The sequence below is a fragment of the Ranitomeya variabilis genome, chromosome 1 (genome assembly GCF_051348905.1).
Source record: "Ranitomeya variabilis isolate aRanVar5 chromosome 1, aRanVar5.hap1, whole genome shotgun sequence".
In the NCBI taxonomy this organism is placed as follows: domain Eukaryota; kingdom Metazoa; phylum Chordata; class Amphibia; order Anura; family Dendrobatidae; genus Ranitomeya; species Ranitomeya variabilis.
The window spans coordinates 1,064,719,528-1,064,740,693 of record NC_135232.1 but is presented as its reverse complement, the minus strand read 5'-3'; the positions used below and the strand labels follow the sequence as shown (position 1 = coordinate 1,064,740,693).

Sequence of the window (21,166 nt, the reverse complement as noted above, 5' to 3'; positions counted from 1 at the left end):
GACCGCGTTATGCCGCAGGTAACTCACTCAGTTACCGCCGCTATTAACCCTGTGTGACCACGTTTTTACTTTTGATGCTGCCTATGTAAAAACTATTGATGCTGCCTATGTAAAAACATCTAATGTTAAAAAATCATGATATACTCACCTTCCGCCGCCTTTCCCGCTCCTCGCGACGCTCCAGTGACAGCTCCATGCAAGCGGCAGGTTCCGGTGGCAAGGATGGTCGGCGAGAAGGACCTGCCGTGACGTCACGGTCATGTGACCGCAACGTCATCACACCCTGGGACCGGAAGCTGCCGCCTGCACCGCACACAGGCGACAGAACTACTACAAGGCGCCCTCGGAAGGTGAGTATATGTTTATTTTTTAACCTGTGACATAGGGGGCTGTGCAGTGCACTACGTGGGCTGTGCAGTGCACTACGTGGGCGGTGCAGTGCACTACGTGGGCGGTGCAGTGCACTACGTGGGCTGTGCAGTGCACTACGTGGGCTGTGCAGTGCACTACGTGGGCTGTGCAGTGCACTACGTGGGCTGTGCAGTGCACTACGTGGGCTGTGCAGTGCACTACGTGGGCTGTGCAGTGCACTACGTGGGCTGTGCAGTGCACTACGTGGGCTGTGCAGTGCACTACGTGGGCTGTGCAGTGCACTACGTGGACATGCATATTCTAGAATACCCGATGCGTTACTATCGGGCCACCATCTAGTGTATATAGATAGATAGATAGATAGATAGAAACAGTATATATATATTTGTAGCAGGTGCAATAATAATATTATTAGCAAATTCCTCCAATTAGAAATGTAGTATAGTTCTTCTGATTTCCTATGACGCTAACCCCTTGTGCAGGGCAGTAGCTTAGGTATTCCTGATTATGGCCACTCATATAGTGACTGTTTTTAGCGGTTGTAATGGATATCCAAGCTTCTACAATGCCCTGCACATGGGGTAAACAACAAAGCAAATTAGAAGAACTATATTACATTTTTAATTGGACGCATTCCTTAATATTATTACACTTACTACATATTGGGATAGGGTCTTGGGGATGGGAAAACCCCTTTAGGTTGAATTATAGAGTCAGATGTTATCCTTACCAGATTTATCAGTCTTCGCATTGCATAGTCATGGGAGCAAATGCACTCACAGGGATCAAAATTGCCGTCTGCCATTTTCACGGCGAGTGAGTCTACAGCAACCTGTGAAAAGTACAGATGCAAGTTATTTATTGTAAGAAGGAGATATCAAACAGAACAGAAGATATACACAATGTGCATCATGCAAAAAGCAGCCTGCCCGCGGAGATTGAAGGAATACTTACACACAGCTCGATTTGCAGGTTTAACCTAATTTTCTCAAAACTGGAGGTTTTTTTTTCCCCTTCTGCAAAACTGCGATGTCTGCATAGTACACACACTTACAAATCGAGATGACGCAGTTTGCTGCTTGGGTATATTCTTATGTGCAACGGTTAAATTTAACAAATATGTTATGTCCCTGACTGCAAATATTTCATAAAGACATTCAAAACTAAAAATACAATGTGCTATACATTGTTAGCAGACTCACTATCATCAGAGGCAGGATACAATGGCAGATAACACCTCTTTATACAGCTGGCAAGAAATGACCCATCAATCACAATAGGTGATGGCCCAGCTCCCCTTCCCTTGACAATGACCTGTGTATATGCTCATTAGATGCTTCAATACAAAAGATGTGGTCAGGGGTCTATGTACATATGTTGTTTCCTGAAACAGAATTTTGTAAGATATCTAGAATGAATGGCCCTAATGGTCAGTGTGAAAATTGCAATATTTCCCTTTAATATAGACTGATATTAGACAAAACAAAAATTACTACATTCATTTTTATTTCTATATCGCCAACGTATTCCACAGCACTTTACATTACAGAGAAGACGCGTACAGACAAAGACATAACATATAGTGCCACAAATTTCACCGTTTTTTGTTTCTTTAAATAAATGTAACAGAAAAACCTGACTTTCTGATGTCAGATTCCATTAAATGAATGTGTTGTCAGATACACACTGAGGTGAAAGGGTTAAGAAAGGAAAAATCACTTCTACCTACTGTATGTAGGTATGTGTGACAACAATACAGGGTCCTAAACAATGACTGATAATTGTACTGTACACAGGCTAAAGGACAACCTTTAGTGCAGGGCAACCATATAAATCTTCTAGACAATGCCCTTAGGATGTTACCTGCGAGTATTTCCAGAAATCTGCGATCCGTGTGCGCCCTCTATTGGCAGCACACATACACAGCGTGACTATAACAGCTGGACATGGAGCACAGAAGTATAAGGCTACTGGTGTCAGAAACAAGGACAACAGGATTCTCAACAGAACACTCACCCACTCAGGGTTCACATACATGCACTAATATATTTATTACACACATACATACCATACAATACAAGAAAAACCACCACCTATGTGGGGCAGCAGCCTTCTAGCTGCTTGACGGTAAACATCAGATTAGCGACATTCACAAACAATCAGCATTTTTTGATGTTGGGCAATGCAGTTAGACGCACAGCTAGTGTTGTGTACCGGCCGGACAAAGAATACGTAATACAAGCCTGGGTTCTTTGGTTACTCCTGTGTATTTTCTATAACTGGATTATACACAGTCTGCATGAATGTTACCCAAGATTAGTGTGCCTAGAGATGAAGAATTCGATCCATATGGATGAGCGCCCGCTCGCACTCGCTGATGGGATCCTAACACTCTGTATATTGGTTCCATATATCAAGTGACCAAAAAGGCGTCTGTAACTCGTCTACTACTTGCTGCCAACCAACAATTTTAGAGTAGTCTGGAAAAGACCCCAAAACATTCAAATCACCACATGTGGAAGAACTGCAATTACATGAAGTTAAGGGGTTAAAGTTGTGTGCGACTTGCTACCTGCAATGGTCAAGGTCGTGGGTAATGATAAAACCCAACTGAAAGTCATTAAAGGGAATTTGTCACTAGGTAGTTGCTACTTGATCCGAGAGCAGCCTGATTTAGGCAAGGAGACCCTGATTCCAGCGATGTATCATTTACCATATTTTTCGGACTATAAAGACGTACCGAACAATAAGACGCACCCCAAATTTTCGGAAGGAAAATGGGGGAAAAGAAATTAATGCATCAAGTGGGGATCTGTCTTATAGTCTAAACTTAGCTTACCCACGGGGGTGTTCGGTGGTCCGGCGATGATATGACCCAGACTGGTGCAGCAGGTTTGGCGGTGCAGGGGCTCCCCCGACATTTTGTGAAAGCCTGGAGCCCCACACATCCATTGCTGTGATTCAATGGCCTCCGGGAAATCCCATCCCAGGCTGGTGTGGCAGGTTCGTCGGTGCTCAGTGGTACGGGGGGCTCTGCCAACATTTTGTGAAAGCCCAAATCCGCCACACTTCCATTGCCTCAATGCTGTGGCCTCCGGGAAAATGGCTGCCGAAGGCGGCGCAAGTGCAGACTGATCTTGGCACCGAGCCACCAGCCTGGGATGGGAGCAAAACCATCGCCCTGCAGCGTCGGACCACTGAAGAGTTGCCCGACACCTGCTGCCACCACACTACTTCTAAGCACATTCTGACTAGAGGACGCACCCCCATTTTCCCCAAAAAAATTTGGGGGACAAAAAATGTGTCTTATAGTCCGTAAAATACGGTAGTTTACTGGCTGCAGCAGTTGTGACAACCGGAGTTTTAAGATTTAGCAATACAGCAGAGCTAATAAAAGCTAATCCTGCCCACACCAGGCTCTATATATATATATATATATATATATATATATATAAAATGTCCATAGTCAGTGAGCTGCTAATCACAGAAAGGGGCGGAGAAGGACTAGCAGTTGTCTGTACATCACACCTGGCAATGATAATCTTCTGGTAATAAATCCTTAACTATAAGTAAACAACAGCACTGATTACTGAACTAAAACTGACAGATTCCCTTTAAATGTAATTTCACAATGCGACACTGATCTTCAAGCCAAACAATACGTGTCACCATGAGATATACTTGTATAAAATTATAGAGCATTTCTGCTGAAGTCGGCAATCATCAATCGCGTTGGCGAGTCGTCCTGCAATGAACAAGCAATAAGGGAGCAGATGATGCATCAGTTCACACCTAGGCTTATTATTTATGGTTCCCCCACAAGGGATGCAAATTGTGCAGATAAAAACCTCAAGAAATCTGCAGCAAAAGCCACGAGGTACATGCCAATCTGTTGGGAGATTTTACTCCAAATCCACATTACTAAGGGTGAAATCTTCTGCATAAATGAGCAGGGTACCCAAGCACGCTGCAGACAACATCCACACTGCATCTCAATTTCAGCTTGTTTTTTTTTTCTCTGCACCATGCAGATAAGATTCCATGAAATCTCAGCCGCTGTGGTGACCCTTTGTTATGCTGCGGATTTTCCACCTACAAACTCCATATGAAAAATCTGCAGCATATCCACCATGTGTGAACATGACCCTTCCATAAGAATAGTGCCTGGCCATCACGTAAAGCAGATCACCCTAACACTGGACAGAAACACGGCTGTGCTACACTGCCTAAACAATACTGCTATACAATGGCCAAACAGTGGAGGAGTGGATGCCAGAATATTAGGCGGTACAGGGCAGTGAAGGGGTTAATGATAAAATCCCTGTTGACCCAAGGATTTTAAGGAGAGCTGCTGCTCCAATGAGAGATAGATACGTGGATGAGCCAACACTGGGCAAACAAATCATCACATTCACCCGAGGACACCGGCATGCACCCGATGCCAAGCTGCCTGAAATAATGCTCCCGTTTCCAATCCCAGCAGAATAATGAGAGGTGAAAGATTTTGTACATCGTATACAACTTATGGAGCCAAGAAATGCCATAAGTGCCTGCATAAACTTTTTCTTTGTCTCGAAAGTTTGAAGGTTTACACAAATCAGGAGGGGTAAGAAAAAAAAAGTCCCAAAACAGACTGAAGACTGAAGTTAAGCTCTATGATGAAAAATAAATAATGGACGCCTTAAATTTATTTACGGACAGGGCAAAAAAGTGCCCTATTTTTTTTTTTAACAGCTCTGCTAGAACTGCGGCAGAGAAAACTGTGATTGCGTGAAAATAACAGCAAGCAGCCCAGGAAAGGCTATTACTGGAATCAGGGTCTCAGTCCCTACATCATCTGCTCTCGGATTACATAGCAAAATCCTGGTGACCGATTCCCTTTAATGATCGTTCTGTTCATTGGGAAACACATACAGTCAGACTGTCCGAACAGAAGATTAAAATTACCGCTGGGTGTCATTGTTGTGATAGTGCAACAGTAATGTAGAATCTAAAGACCCCGGTATGAATCCAAGGCCCTGCGGACTATTGGGACGGGGCAGAACCACCCTATTCTGAGCCGACAGTGGATCACTCAGAGAACAGGAAAGCAGCGGTTAACGAAGACAAACAATATTTATCCCAACGTAAGAAAATAACCGCGGACTGTTAAGAAAGCTACAGTTCCTCTTTTTAGCTTTGAAAGTTATCAGACTAGAAGGGAAATTTACATAGACGATAAAATGTATAAAAAAAAGTAAGGTAGCTGCAAGATGTTATGTCAGCAGCCAAGAAGACTCCGATACAAAAGTGTAAGAAACAGACAATGCGCGCGGTTCTGTCTTTAGAGGAACTAGGTTTTTTTCTTTTTTTTTTTATAAAGACCGTTATTGTGTAAGGGATCCTGGCCGCACTAGAGTTGGTGTGACTGGATTCCAGGATCCATTAGCAATCTGTTGTAACTGGATGGGGAGCCCCACTGGATGGGGACCACCTCCTGCTGCCCTACCTACCTGATCAGCCGGCTTGACATCACATATAGTCACGATGATGTCACACCAACCAACAGAAGAGCCGGACATGCCAGGTAGGAGGCTGCTGTCAATGATCCTGTGACTGATAAAGTCCGGCAAAATGATTTGCAGCAACGCTGGTCAGCATGTGAGGAGTAGTGGTACGGCTGCAATGGTGCTTGTGCCGCGATGAAAATTATACATTTTCTGTAAACATGAAATTTGCCAGTAATGATAAATCAGGCATGAAAGGGTGTGTGTGTGTGTGTGTGTGTGTGTGTGTGTGTGTGTGTGTGTGTGTGTCAGTCAGTGTACTTGGTCCCCAGTACAATAACAGACTGATTTGCATACGACTTTCATATTGGATCTAAACAGAATTTTTTTTTTTTTTTACTGTACAACAGGGACCAGCACCACTACTTCAATGTGTTACGTTGTCCTGCCAGGATCCCTTTAACGGGAATCTGTCTATAGGATCAACGCTCCTAAGACGTCTATGTGGGCATGCATATTGGCATGGCCTAATAGTTCAGTGCACCTTCCAAGCCACACATTTTCCATCCAGCTCTGCCTCTATAAAGCCAGAGCTGTCAAAGAAGAGGAGGAGATGGCGATAGAGAGCAAACACGTAGTTGGGGAGAGGCCATTAAATGTTAGGCCACACCAAGGGTGCACCGAGCACTCAGGACCTAAATCAAAGGAGAAGTTGGCATTAATACCTGCACGACCCAAAATCATGAATGAAGCATGTACTGTCTAATGTTAGACATCTTTATGACCAAGCGCTCAACGGTCAGCTCTTCATGGCATGTATTTGAGGGATTTTAAGGCAAGTATTAAATGGAAGGTTTCCCAACCTCCGCTACAGATCATCAGATCATCTATGTGAACTTTAGGACTTGAACCTCAAGTTAAATATTTACTTTTCTACAATTTAGCATTCCTGGATAGACACTGGTTTTCAGATATGGAGAGGAGCATACATTTAAGAGAATGGGTCATCCGAAAATGACCCCTTTAAATCAAATTTTTGTGATAAATGTATTTTTTTTTTACATGTCAAAATCTGTATTAAAAATAATAGATAAGAAATCCTGCAATTTCCACACTGGCCTCTCAGGCGTTTTTAGACCTTAGCTTCCTATTTTTTCTGGAAATAAGACATTTACTTAGGCACAAAGGGTCGTGATCAGAGCAAACTTTTGTACTGTTGCGTCAAATAAGCCTGCGCAAGAGTCATTGTGAATTGAGGGAGAGCAGGTTGGGTGTAAAATCACCTATAGTGACAGGGGATCCTGTGTTATCAGCTGTGTATAGACATGTCACCTGTCATTGTAATCCTGCCTCTGCTGATAATGAGCAAGCTGAAAACTCTTCCTGAAAGTACAGAAAGTCAAAGTCTAAAAAAACCTGAAAATTGCGGGATTGCCATATTTTTTTTTTTTTATGATACATTTAACAAAACCTGAAGTCATTTTCTCGTTATACACCCCTCTTTAAGCTTCAGGGACCACTCTCCAGATCCAATGTGACATGCACGAAGTAAGACAGGTACGGAATATTTTGGTATTGCTTGTGCAGTCTCCTCCCAGAAGATAGGTCATAGAGCGTTTCTATACCTACCTCTTTATCTGTACCTCTAAAACATGACATGTTCCAGTAATACATCAAATCTAAAATTTGGCATACATGTTACCTCTAAGAGGGTTCTTCGGCAAAATACAAAATGTTTTACATGTTTTTAAAATTGTAATTAGCAAATATTTTATCAAAACGCCACCGATTAGTAAACTTTGGTCCTGATCTCAGGGTTTAGGAAGCTTCAGCTCTGCTTCTAGTCTGACACAGCAGAGATCGTGTACCCGGTGTGTTGGCTCCACTCATTAGCCAAGTCAGCCCCCTCATTAGCCGAGTCAGCCCCCTCATTAGCCAAGTCAGCCCCCTCATTAGCCAAGTCAGCCCCCTCATTAGCCAAGTCAGCCCCCTCATTAGCCAAGTCAGCCCCCTCCTCCATCCCAGCGGACACAGAGACAGTGGAGGAGTAAGGTAAGCAATACAAGTTTGTTGGGACCCCTTGTGCAGATCAATCCCTCCTGGCTTATTTTTGACATTGCAGATTGTCAGTATTTTATGACCGTATTTTTTTTTTTTTTATTATTATTATTTTAAACAAAACCCTGAGTGTATAAAAAAATAAATAAAACAGACAAGTATAAAATGTTTCCTGTGTGTTTAGGTTTTTATAGGAGTGAAATCCACCCAGGGTAAAGCTAAACTTTTAATATATGAAACCAGTTCCGGGAATGAAGTTGCATCACTCTGGGACTAGAAGGACAAATACGGTAACTTTCTGCTCTCACAGAATGTATCATGCCAGGTCACACGTCAGAGAACAAAGAAAATGAGAAGAGAAAATGTCAGGAGTTCCTGTGAATTATGGAATTGGACATGTCTTATCCTCAAATACATTCAGCATTTCGTTAGCTGGAAAATAAAAATAAAATACAAAACCTTGACTTATCCAGTTCTCACAATTCTTAATGGGAAAACTACACACACAAAAAAGTGCAGTGCACAATCCGGAGGATCCTCCGCCTATCAGTCCCCTGCGGACAGACCATGGGGGCTACCGTATGGTGTCACTTCTACAATACAGGGAAGGTAGAAATAACCCAAGAAAATAAATGAATGACTTATTCTTTTGGGGGAAGGGATATATTCTTATGCACATTATCCTATCCTTGTGAAATATTACAGAGACAAGATAGAGGAACCAGGAAGGGAACCAGAGCCAGGCACCAGAAGGGAATGGGTGCTGGGACCCTATAGTCAATAGACTTTGAATAATGGACTTGAGATTCCCATATCTTCAAAGATAATCCATAGACTGCCAATGCATGTAACCCCATCAATGCCAGGAAGATGGACAAAGCCTTCATTACTAAACCTAATACAAGTCTTGTTAGGTCTTATCTTTTAATTTATGCACAATTTGAAATGATTAGACGAACAATGGTCATCTGAACAAAGCCATGAAAAAAAAACCAAAGAAAAGAAGACCAAGCTCCCGAGGAGACACATTCCTTCCACATCTTGAGCAAGCAGGGTGCCCCTGAGGAATCACTGCACAGCTGTAGCCCCTGCTCTGTTCTTCACTTAAGGTACCTTCACACGAAACGACATTATAACGATATCGCTAGCAATCCGTGACGTTGCAGCGTCCTCGCTAGCGATATCGTTTCGTTTGACACGCAGCAGCGATCAGGATCCTGCTGTGATGTCGCTGAATAAAGTCCAGAACTTTATTTGGTCGTCCGATCGCTGTGTATCGTTGTGTTTGAAAGCAAAAGCAACGATACCAGCGATATTTTACACTGGTAACCAGGGTAAACATCGGGTTACTAAGCGCAGGGCCGCGCTTAGTTACCCGATGTTTACCCTGGTTACTAGCGTAAAATGTAAAAAAAACAAACAGCACATACTCACATTGCGTCCCCTGCAGTCTGCTTCCTCCTCTGACTCAGCGCCGCAAAGTGAAAGTGAAAGCAGCACAGCGGTGACGTCACCGCTCTGCTCTCACTGTACGGCGCTCAGTCAGTCAGGAAGTGGACGCAGGGGGACGTGAATGTAAGTATGTGCTGTTTGTTTTTTTTAGATTTTACGCTGGTAACCAGGGTAAACATCGGGTTACTAAGCGCGGCCCTGCGCTTAGTTACCCGATGTTTACCCTGGTTACCAGGGGACCTCGGCATAGTTGATCGCTGGAGAGCGGTCTGTGTGACAGCTCTCCAGCGACCAAACAGCGACGCTGCAGCGATCGACATCGATGTCGCTATCGCTGCAGCGTCGCTTCGTGTGAAGGTACCTTTACAGACCAACATTTTAAAGTAAAAGGAACACAGAACAAGGAGACATTTCTCCTGCAACTCAGGGATCCTGCTCCAGACACCAACCCCGGCACATAAAGGTTGTCAGAAAGACTAAGGGTACCGTCACACTAAGCGACGCTGCAGCGATAGCGACAGCAATGCCGATCGCTGCAGCGTCGCTGTGTGGTCGCTGGAGAGCTGTCACACAGACCGCTCTCCAGCGACCAACTATGCCGAGGTCCCCGGGTAACCAGGGTAAACATCGGGTTGCTAAGCGCAGGGCCGCGCTTAGTAACCCGATGTTTACCCTGGTTACCAGCGTAAAATGTAAGTACATACTTACATGCGTCCCCCGGCGTCCGCTTCCTGTAATGACTGAGCGCCGGCAGTAGCAGGGCACAGCGGTGACGTCACCGCTGTGCTGTGCTTTCACTTTCAATTTGCGGCGCTCAGTCAGTGTGGGAAGGAGACGCCGGGGGAAGCATGTGAGTATGTACTGTTTTTTTTTTTTTTACATTTTACGCTGGTAACCAGGGTAAACATCGGGTTACTAAGCGCGGCCCTGCGCTTAGTAACCCGATGTTTACCCTGGTTACCAGTGTAAAATATCGCTGGTATGGTTGCTTTTGCCGTCAAACACGGCGATACACGGCGACCTAGCGACCAAATAATGTGCAGACCTTCTAGCAGCGACCAGCAATTTCACAGCGGGATTCTGATCGCTGCTGCGTGTCAAATACAGCGATCTCGCTCCCTAGGACGCTGCAACGTCACAGATCGCTGGCGACGTTGCTTAGTGTGACGGTACCTTAAAGCAGACCACACACACACATTAATATTCGTGGAACTTGTTTACTATTTTATTGTATATATGGAGGTGTCTACACTTTCCCCTCATGGTAGATGTTCGGAGAAAGTATGGTCAGGCATGTTGGATTTCAACATGTCCAATCCTTTGGTTCTGACCTAGTCATGCACATTTTCTATCCATGTTTTCCACAAGTAGAACATGCACGCATTATAGTCTCTGGCCATGTTCAGCTGACCTTCATTTTGCAAGTGACCACAAAAAAATAAAAAATTAATAATAATAATAGTCCACTTTTGATCTAATTTGCAGATTAAACTTACCCATTCAAATGAATCAAGTGAACAGACCCATCAAAAAAGCGGATAGCTCTCAGGCATCATGTTGCTAGTAAAATTGGTCTCACAGGTCAAAAATGAATACAAATTGGAACTAGCAAACTATGCAGAAAACTAGTAATTTTTCCTCATATGCAAAAATAAAAAATAAAGATAAATACAAATAAAATACAAAAAACAAAACATACAATCAAACTAACTGTGCATCTGAATGAGGACTTAGCAGGAATATCTGCCAGTGTCTTACATCTAAAGCTAAATTCGGACACTTTTGAAACACAGTTGTGTACGGACTGGCTTCGAGTCTCCCCCAGCCCCTATATACTCATTACAGGAGACGTGCAGCTAGTCCATACACATTGTTTCACAGATGTCTGAATTTGGCCAAAGAAGACATAAAAAAAAAAAAAAAAAAAGATATTTTTTAAGGCCTGGCACACAGTAAATAGCGCCAATGAAATGGTCAGATCCGCTGACTGAAGCTGTGCACATACAATGGCAGTGCTGGGGTCTAAACTGGGAATTGATCAAAAAGGACAAAGCGGAACAGTCTTCTGATATGTCTCCTCCTTGTCACATCTGGTTATGGAAAAATAGAATAAAAAAAAGATGTCAATCCCCAGGCTGATCACTGAAAGGGAACCTGTCACACTGAAGATGCTGCCCAATCTGCAGGTAGCACGGTGGGGACAGGAGAAGTTCAGCAGATTACTTGATCGTTTTGTGGGAAACGATTCAGTACAACTAATCTCTATTTTTTTAAAGATTTCCAGTAAAGGAGATGATTGCCAGAGATAGCAGTCAATCACTGATCAGGACCACCCACTAGACCCCTGAGCCTAGAAGAACTAGAGATTAAAATGAATAAAACAAGTTATACTGAATCTTTTCCAATGAAGCTGCAGAGTATTCTGCGGAGCTCCTCCTGCTCTATAACATGGTGCCTGCAGAATGAACTGCATTTCCTATGTGACAGGTTCCCTTTAAAGAAGACCTGTCACCAGGGCAATCAAGGGCAGTTTTTACACTTGTTTTAAAGGGAATCTGTCAGTAGTATCGTCCTTCCTAAGCCGTCTATATGGGCATGTAGATCATAGGAAGATGAATAAAATGATAAGTTAATATCTGTAAACCAATTACTTATTCCAGAGAAATCCATGTTTTTCTTAATATGTAAATAGTCTGTTAACTCCTACGGGCCGGACATAGATCTCCCCGAGAATCTGCCTCCAGAGATTATTGTAAACAAAAGAGGATGTTACCAAAGTCAGACAGGCAGATCAGGAGAGCAAACTGTCAGCCATTACATGTCCCACCCTGGTAACGCCCCTTTCATGTAAAATAATCTATGGAGGCAGATTCTAATTGAGACCAGAGTCTGGTTGTCACAGGTGTACCATGACAGAGGAGCCAGAAGACTGCTGCATTTGATACTCCTGCACTCATTAGAAGCACTTAACATTCTTACTAAACGGTGTAAATTTTTTTGGGCAGCGCAAGGGTTAACCTGCTTAGTTGAGAGCTCCTGGAAGCTTTTCTGTCTTTAGACTATGTGCACAGGTTGTGGATTTTGCTGCGGAACCGCAGCAGCTTTCCATGTGTTTACAGTACAATGTAAACCTATGGAAAACGCAATCCGCAGTGCCCATGGTGCGGAAAAAAACGCGCAGAAACGCTGCAGGTTACATTCCGCAGCATGTCAATTCTTTGTGTCGATTCCGCTGCGGTTTACACCTGCTCCACAATAGGAATACGCAGGTGTAAAACTGCAGGTGGAATGCGAACAAAATCCGCGGTAAAACACAGTGCCTTTTACCAGCGGATTTCTGAAATCTGCTGTGGAAAAATCCGCAGAGCTCCTTCCTAAGCGTGCACATACCCTTAGGGTATGTGTCCACGTTCAGGATTGCATCAGGATTTGGTCAGGATTTTTCATCAGTATTTGTAAGCCAAAACCAGGAGTGGGTGATAAATGCAAAAGGGGAGTATATGTTTCTATTATACTTTTCCTCTAATTGTTCCACTCCTGGTTTTGGCTTACAAATACTGATGAAAAATCCTGACCAAATCCTGATGCAATCCTGAACGTGGACACATACCCTTAGGCTCTCACTGCACTGTTAACCACTTCCATCTCCTATATAAACTAGGCCCTGGCTAATACTCATTGTGAGTTAACATTTGCTGCATGGCTGGAGGTTGTTGTTGGTAGTTATTGTTGGAGTAGGTGGTTGGTGGATTTATCTGTGAATGTTGCTAGGTTTTGAGTGTGTGATAATCCCCCTCCTTCTCCTACTTTGGTTTAACTCCATCCTCCACTCTCCAATGCATCCCTCTGTTACTTATGTGAGTATATTTGTATGATCAGTATTTTCTTTTATCCCTGTTCGTATTACCTTGTTAGTCTGGTTGGTGTATTACTGTATACTACTACTCCCCTCTTCCCTGGGTGGGGAAAGGGTACAGACTGAGGGCGGATTCAGGAGCCAAGACAAGGTCCGTGGCCCCAGCGTCTTCACAATCAGAAGTAATCTGAGGAACAGGGCTAGCTAGGGCGCCCCTAGCGTTAGGAAAGGAGCCCCTGATTCCGGGACACCCGACAACAGTAGCGACACCAGACCATAGATCTTAACAGCTCATGTTCAGATTCCTATGACCTGTATACCCATATAGACTGTTTATGAGGGATGATCCTACAGACACATTACCTTTAAACCCACCACGTGGTTCCATAGATATGGGACTTGTTTTTATTTAGTGCTAATTCTTAACCCCCTCATGACGGAGCCCTTTTACGTTTTTGCATTATCGTTTTTCGCTCCCCTCCTTCCCAGAGCCATAACTTTATTTATTTTTCCGTCAATATGGCCGTGTGAGGGCTTGTTTTTTGCGGGACGAGTTGTACTTTTGAACGACACCACTTACCTGAGCCGCCATACCCTGTACTCTTCATATAGCTACAATACCTTGCCCTGTAGCCTATCCTATATTCCACCATACTGGGATTTAAACAGCACCTAGCAGTCAGGTGTACTTCTTGATGATCAGTCTCTTTTCTCCATTTATTCTTCCTTTGCTTCTGAGCACGGAGATCACGGATATCACACCAGATTGGCTGTTGTTGTTATTATGATTTTTTATTTATGTTACTTGTGTCTTTGAATGATTTTGTGCCAATGATATTGTCATGCATGTATATTCTCATTTAATTATGCACCCTTTGATCATGTATCGCAGTTCCTGATTAAGGTCTGGTGAGGACCGAAACGTTGTTTATTTTTGCTGGACTGCATTAAAAATCTTCAAATTAAACAAAAGTTGAGTGCCAAGTTATATATTTATATTACTAGTTCATAGATACCAAACATATCTAAGTTCCTTTTTATTTACTGTAAGGGGTAAAAAAAAAAATTCCAAACTTTGCTAAAAAAAGAAAAAAAAAATTGCGCAATTTTCCAATATCGGTAGCGTCTCCATGTTTCAGGATCTCGGGTCGGGTGAGGACCAATTTTTTTGTGTGCCCAGCTGATGTTTTTAATGATACCATTTTAGTAAAGATATGTTGTTTTGATCGCCCGTTATTTCATATTAATGCAATGTCGCAGCCACCCAAAAAAATGTAATTCTGGCGCTTTTAATTTTTTTCCATGGGAGGCTAGAAGCTGCCACAACTCGATCGGCTTTGCTACATTGATGCATAGATCGCTCCTAGGTAGTAGAATTACAGACTTTCTATGAGCGCCGACCACAGGGTGGCACTCATAGCAATCCGGCATCAACAACCAGAGGTCTCAAGGAGACCTGTGGTTGTCATACTGACGCATCGCTGACCCCCGATCATGTGACAGGGGCCAGCGATGTGCGCATTTCTGGCCCGATGGCTGGAAGCGCTAGTTTAAGGGAATCTGTCACCTCAAATTGGCGGGATAAGTAAATGCCTTTTTTCCGGTCATATGGGCGGCGTTTCGTCTTCATTTCTACACCGCATCCGTCCCTGTTGTCCGCAATATGTTCAAGAATTAGAGTACTTGTTCTCCATAGTTCACGCGTGTGCAATGCAATCTTCGGTCACGCACGCGCAGTATGCTTTGTCCAACTGCGGGCAAAGCCTAAAAGCATTACTGCGCATGCGCCCGGGCACCATGTCCCGGAAGTATTTTGTTGTGTTCTGGGACATAGTGCGCAGGCGCATGCGCAGTAATGCTTTTAGGCTTTGCCCGCAGTAGGGCAAAGCATACTGCGCGTGCGTGACCGAAGATTGCATTGCACACGCGTGAACTATGGAGAACAAGTACTCTAATTCTTGAACATATTGCGGACAACAGGGACGGATGCGGTGTAGAAATGAAGACGAAACGCCGCCCATCGGACCGGAAAAAAGGCATTTACATATCCCGCCAATTTGAGGTGACAGATTCCCTTTAAATGCCGCTGTCAACGTTTGACAGCGTCATTTAACTGGCTAATAGCGGTGGGTGGATCGCAAACCTGGATCTCCCCAGTGTCCCCGCCCACGAAAGCGCCTGCGCAACCCCGGGGGCTCCAGCTGTGGGGAGGACATGCCCCCTTCACGTGATGAGCCCCAATCGCGATTCCACTCACCGCTATTGCACGCACGTCAGCTGTACATAACAGCTGACCTGTCGCGGTTTTGATGTGGGCTCAGCGCCGGAGCCCACATCAAAGGGGGAGACACGACATGCGCCGTGCTAAGTGTTTAACAAGAGGAGCGTGGCTCATAGGATCCTCTGTGGTTGTGTCTTTAGGCTCCTCTGCATGATTACCCTGTGAGAAACATCCTCTTGTGAGGACCAGACTTAATAGCACTAAATATAAAAAAAGGCCCATGCAACAGGAACCATGTGGTGGATAAAAAACAAACAAACAAAAACACACAACTGGAACACTTAGGAAGTAGTGCGTATAAAATAAGAGCAAGAACTCTCTACTTATGACAGGTCCTGTTTAAAAAGGCTGTCCACTTCTGAGACGCTCCTTCTTAAAGGGAATCTGCCACCCCCTGGACGATTTTGAGCTATTACTATGGGCATACAGGTAATGGAATGGTTTAACAATTCTTACCTGTATGCCACATAGCTGCAGTGTAGGTCTTGAGAAATGCAGTTATAATGTTTTATGTCAATGATTTCTTCGAGGCTCCGGGTCGTGCGGTGCCTGGAAGATATCCCTGCCTCCTGCCTTCATGATAATGACACCCCACTTCTGATGCACGTCACATTGACATGTCGTGCAGTTGCGGCGCTGTAATCCCACGCATGCGCCGGCCCCTCGCTCTGTTACATGAACCTTACCCGCCCTTCTACGTGCAGAGTCTTCATCGTTCTGTGCAGGTGCTGGTGAGTCTCTGCGCCGTAGCAGACGCTATTGAGCTCTCACTTCCTCCAGGTGACTCTCGGGGGGAGGTACAAGCACTGCAGGCCATTGGCAGCCGCCGACTGAAATACCATGTCAGCACTGCAGCCAGTGTCATGCGGTCATCAGCGTCGTCGTGGGAGGCGAGGATATGTTATGTTTATTTTACAAGGGGGAATATAGCATTTAATAAAGCGTTGTCCAAGGAGTGGGCAAGCCCTTTAAGTTTTCCATATAAAGCACTAAAGCCACCATAATCATGTAAATAACTCCACGGATATTAGAGGAAATATAATTAAAGTCTACATCATCTAATTGGTCCTTGGGCGGTGATCTCACCAGGCGCTGACAAGTGGGGGCAGTAGTGGTCAGTCTAGAACCCCTCAGCATAGGAAATCTACTGTCTCACTGGAAACTGACAGGCGGCATAACGTATAATGGGTCAGGTGACACAACGACCGGACCTCCAGGTATTACATACATATCCACCATGCACCATACCCACAATACACCATGCCCAGCATACCCACAATACACCATGCCCAGCATACCCACCATGCACCATGCCCAGCATACCCACAATACACCATACCCAGCATACCCACCATACACCATGTCCACAATACACCATGCCCAGCATACCCACCATGCCCAGCATACCCACAATATACCATACCCACCATACACCATGCCCACCATACACCATGCCCACCATACCCACAATACACCATACCTAGAACACACCATGCACAGCATACACCATACCTCACCATGCCCAGCATACCCACCATACCTCACCATGCACACCATACCTAGTATACAGCATACCTTGCACACCCTGCATACCCACTTTGCCCACAGTTCAGGAAGGGTAGACAATGATCGCTAGAATAACAGAATCCCCCTGAACATACATCCAGCAGCGCCGCCTGCAGCACAGGAGCACCTGTAATGCCCAGCACCGCAGACAGACGGGCCGTGTCCCGGCAGTGTGCGGAGCCCTCACCTCTGTACAGGACTCCGCCGGCCGCCTCCGCTGTGCAGGACCTGCTCTGTTTTGGTTCGGTTGTACACGTCATGCTCGTCCACAAACCCGGATCTCCCCAGTGTCCCCGCCCACGAAAGCGCCTGGGGGCTCCAGCTGCGGCGAGGACAAGCCCCGTTCACGTGATGAGCCCCAATCCTAACAATAAACGTAGGGCGCGTGTGGGAGAGGCTGTAATCAGCCAATCGGAGGCTGCCAGAGCCGGCTTGGCCGGAGAGTGGATCTGACATGTGGCCACTAGGGGCCGCTGTGGATTGTGTGAAGTGTTTACTGGAGGAAATGCTGAGCGCTGTGCAGTATGAATGCTCAAAGAGCAAGACTAGTGGTGGCAGAGCCAATCATAGAGGAGTAGTGTAAGCTAGTCCTGTGCCAATCAGTGAGGAGAATAGTAATGTAAGCTAGTCCTGTGCCAATCAGTGAGGAGAATAGTAATGTAAGCTAGTCCTGTGCCAATCATAGAGGAGAATAGTAGTGTAAGCTAGTCCTGTGCCAATCAGTGAGGAGAATAGTAATGTAAGCTAGTCCTGTGCCAATCAGCGAGGAGAATAGTAATGTAAGCTAGTCCTGTGCCAATCAGTGAGGAGAATAGTAATCTAAGCTAGTCCTGTGCCAATCATAGAGGAGAATAGTAATGTAAGCTAGTCCTGTGCCAATGATAGAGGAGAATAGTAATGTAAGCTAGTCCTGTGCCAATCATAGAGGAGAATAGTAATGTAAGCTAGTCCTGTGCCAATCATAGAGGAGAATAGTAATGTAAGCTAGTCCTGTGCCAATCATAGAGGAGAATAGTAATGTAAGCTAGTCCTGTGCCAATCATAGAGAAGAATAGTAATGTAAGCTAGTCCTGTGCCAATCAGTGAGGAGAATAGTAATGTAAGCTAGTCCTGTGCCAATCAGCGAGGAGAATAGTAATGTATGCTAGTCCTGTGCCAATCAGCGAGGAGAATAGTAATGTAAGCTAGTCCTGTGCCAATCAGTGAGGAGAATAGTAATGTAAGCTAGTCCTGTACCAATCATAGAGGAGAATAGTAGTGTAAGCTAGTCCTGTGCCAATCATAGAGAATAGTAATGTAAGCTAGTCCTGTGCCAATCATAGAGAATAGTAATGTAAGCTAGTCCTGTGCCAATCATAGAGGAGAATAGTAATGTAAGCTAGTCCTGTACCAATCATAGAGGAGAATAGTAATGTAAGCTAGTCCTGTACCAATCATAGAGGAGAATAGTAATGTAAGCAAGTCCTGTGCCAATCAGTGAGGAGAATAGTAATGTAAGCAAGTCCTGTGCCAATCAGCGAGGAGAATAGTAATGTAAGCTAGTCCTGTGCCAATCAGTGAGGAGAATAGTAATGTAAGCTAGTCCTGTGCCAATCAGTGAGGAGAATAGTAATGTAAGCTAGTCCTGTGCCAATCAGTGAGGAGAATAGTAATGTAAGCAAGTCCTGTGCCAATCAGCGAGGAGAATAGTAATGTAAGCTAGTCCTGTGCCAATCAGTGAGGAGAATAGTAATGTAAGCTAGTCCTGTGCCAATCAGTGAGGAGAATAGTAATGTAAGCTAGTCCTGTGCCAATCATAGAGGAGAATAGTAATGTAAGCTAGTCCTGTGCCAATCAGTGAGGAGAATAGTAATGTAAGCTAGTCCTGTGCCAATCATAGAGGAGAATAGTAATGTAAGCAAGTCCTGTGCCATCAGTGAGGAGAATAGTAATGTAAGCTAGTCCTCTACCAATCAGCGAGGAGAATAGTAATGTAAGCTAGTCCTGTGCCATCAGTGAGGAGAATAGTAATGTAAGCTAGTCCTGTGCCAATCAGTGAGGAGAATAGTAATGTAAGCTAGTCCTGTGCCAATCAGTGAGGAGAATAGTAATGTAAGCTAGTCCTGTGCCAATCAGTGAGGAGAATAGTAATGTAAGCAAGTCCTGTGCCAATCAGTGAGGAGAATAGTAATGTAAGCTAGTCCTGTGCCAATCATAGAGGAGAATAGTAATGTAAGCTAGTCCTGTGCCAATCAGTGAGGAGAATAGTAATGTAAGCTAGTCCTGTGCCAATCATAGAGGAGAATAGTAATGTAAGCAAGTCCTCTACCAATCAGCGAGGAGAATAGTAATGTAAGCTAGTCCTGTGCCATCAGTGAGGAGAATAGTAATGTAAGCTAGTCCTGTGCCAATCAGTGAGGAGAATAGTAATGTAAGCTAGTCCTGTGCCAATCAGTGAGGAGAATAGTAATGTAAGCTAGTCCTGTGCCAATCAGTGAGGAGAATAGTAATGTAAGCTAGTCCTGTGCCAATCAGTGAGGAGAATAGTAATGTAAGCTAGTCCTGTGCCAATCATAGAGAATAGTAATGTAAGCTAGTCCTGTGCCAATCAGTGAGGAGAATAGTAATGTAAGCTAGTCCTGTGCCAATCATAGAGGAGAATAGTAGTGTAAGCTAGTCCTGTGCCAATCAGTGAGGAGAATAGTAATGTAAGCTAGTCCTGTGCCAATCAGTGAGGAGAATAGTAATGTAAGCTAGTCCTGTGCCAATGATAGAGGAGAATAGTAATGTAAGCTAGTCCTGTGCCAATCATAGAGGAGAATAGTAATGTAAGCAAGTCCTGTGCCATCAGTGAGGAGAATAGTAATGTAAGCAAGTCCTGTGCCAATCATAGAGAATAGTAATGTAAGCTAGTCCTGTGCCAATGATAGAGGAGAATAGTAATGTAAGCAAGTCCTGTGCCAATCAGTGAGGAGAATAGTAATGTAAGCTAGTCCTGTGCCAATCATAGAGGAGAATAGTAATGTAAGCAAGTCCTGTGCCATCAGTGAGGAGAATAGTAATGTAAGCTAGTCCTCTACCAATCAGCGAGGAGAATAGTAATGTAAGCTAGTCCTGTGCCATCAGTGAGGAGAATAGTAATGTAAGCTAGTCCTGTGCCAATCAGTGAGGAGAATAGTAATGTAAGCTAGTCCTGTGCCAATCAGTGAGGAGAATAGTAATGTCAGCTAGTCCTGTGCCATCAGTGAGGAGAATAGTAATGTAAGCTAGTCCTGTGCCAATCAGTGAGGAGAATAGTAATGTAAGCTAGTCCTGTGCCAATCAGTGAGGAGAATAGTAATGTAAGCTAGTCCTGTGCCAATCATAGAGAATAGTAATGTAAGCTAGTCCTGTGCCAATCAGCGAGGAGAATAGTAATGTAAGCTAGTCCTGTGCCAATCAGTGAGGAGAATAGTAATGTAAGCTAGTCCTGTGCCAATCATAGAGGAGAATAGTAATGTAAGCTAGTCCTGTGCCAATCAGTGAGGAGAATAGTAATGTAAGCTAGTCCTGTGCCAATCAGTGAGGAGAATAGTAATGTAAGCTAGTCCTGTGCCATCAGTGAGGAGAATAGTAATGTAAGCTAGTCCTGTGCCAATCAGTGAGGAGAATAGTAATGTCAGCTAGTCCTGTGCCAATCATAGAGAATAGTAATGTAAGCTAGTCCTGTGCCAATCAGCGAGGAGAATAGTAATGTAAGCTAGTCCTGTGCCAATCAGTGAGGAGAATAGTAATGTAAGCTAGTCCTGTGCCAATCATAGAGGAGAATAGTAATGTAAGCTAGTCCTGTGCCAATCAGTGAGGAGAATAGTAATGTAAGCTAGTCCTGTGCCAATCAGTGAGGAGAATAGTAATGTAAGCTAGTCCTGTGCCAATCATAGAGGAGAATAGTAATGTAAGCTAGTCCTGTGCCAATCAGTGAGGAGAATAGTAATGTAAGCTAGTCCTGTGCCAATCATAGAGGAGAATAGTAATGTAAGCTAGTCCTGTGCCAATCATAGAGGAGAATAGTAATGTAAGCTAGTCCTGTGCCAATCATAGAGGAGAATAGTAATGTAAGCTAGTCCTGTGCCAATC

The 21,166-nt window shown here is 44.3% G+C and overlaps 1 protein-coding gene across 1 annotated transcript in view; it reads right to left on the bottom strand.

Annotated features, from left to right (window-relative positions):
• Positions 1-17,417, bottom strand: part of LOC143793176 (small integral membrane protein 14-like) — a 32,886-nt gene extending 15,469 nt beyond the window's left edge. Inside the window, exons 1-2 of the mRNA XM_077279902.1 lie at positions 17,259-17,417; positions 1,103-1,204 (exon numbers count right to left, since the gene is read on the bottom strand). Coding sequence (XP_077136017.1) covers positions 1,103-1,177 — 75 coding nt within the window. The 5' untranslated portion in view covers positions 1,178-1,204; positions 17,259-17,417. The remainder of the gene's footprint in view (positions 1-1,102; positions 1,205-17,258) is intronic.
• Between the last annotated feature and the right edge of the window lie 3,749 nt (positions 17,418-21,166).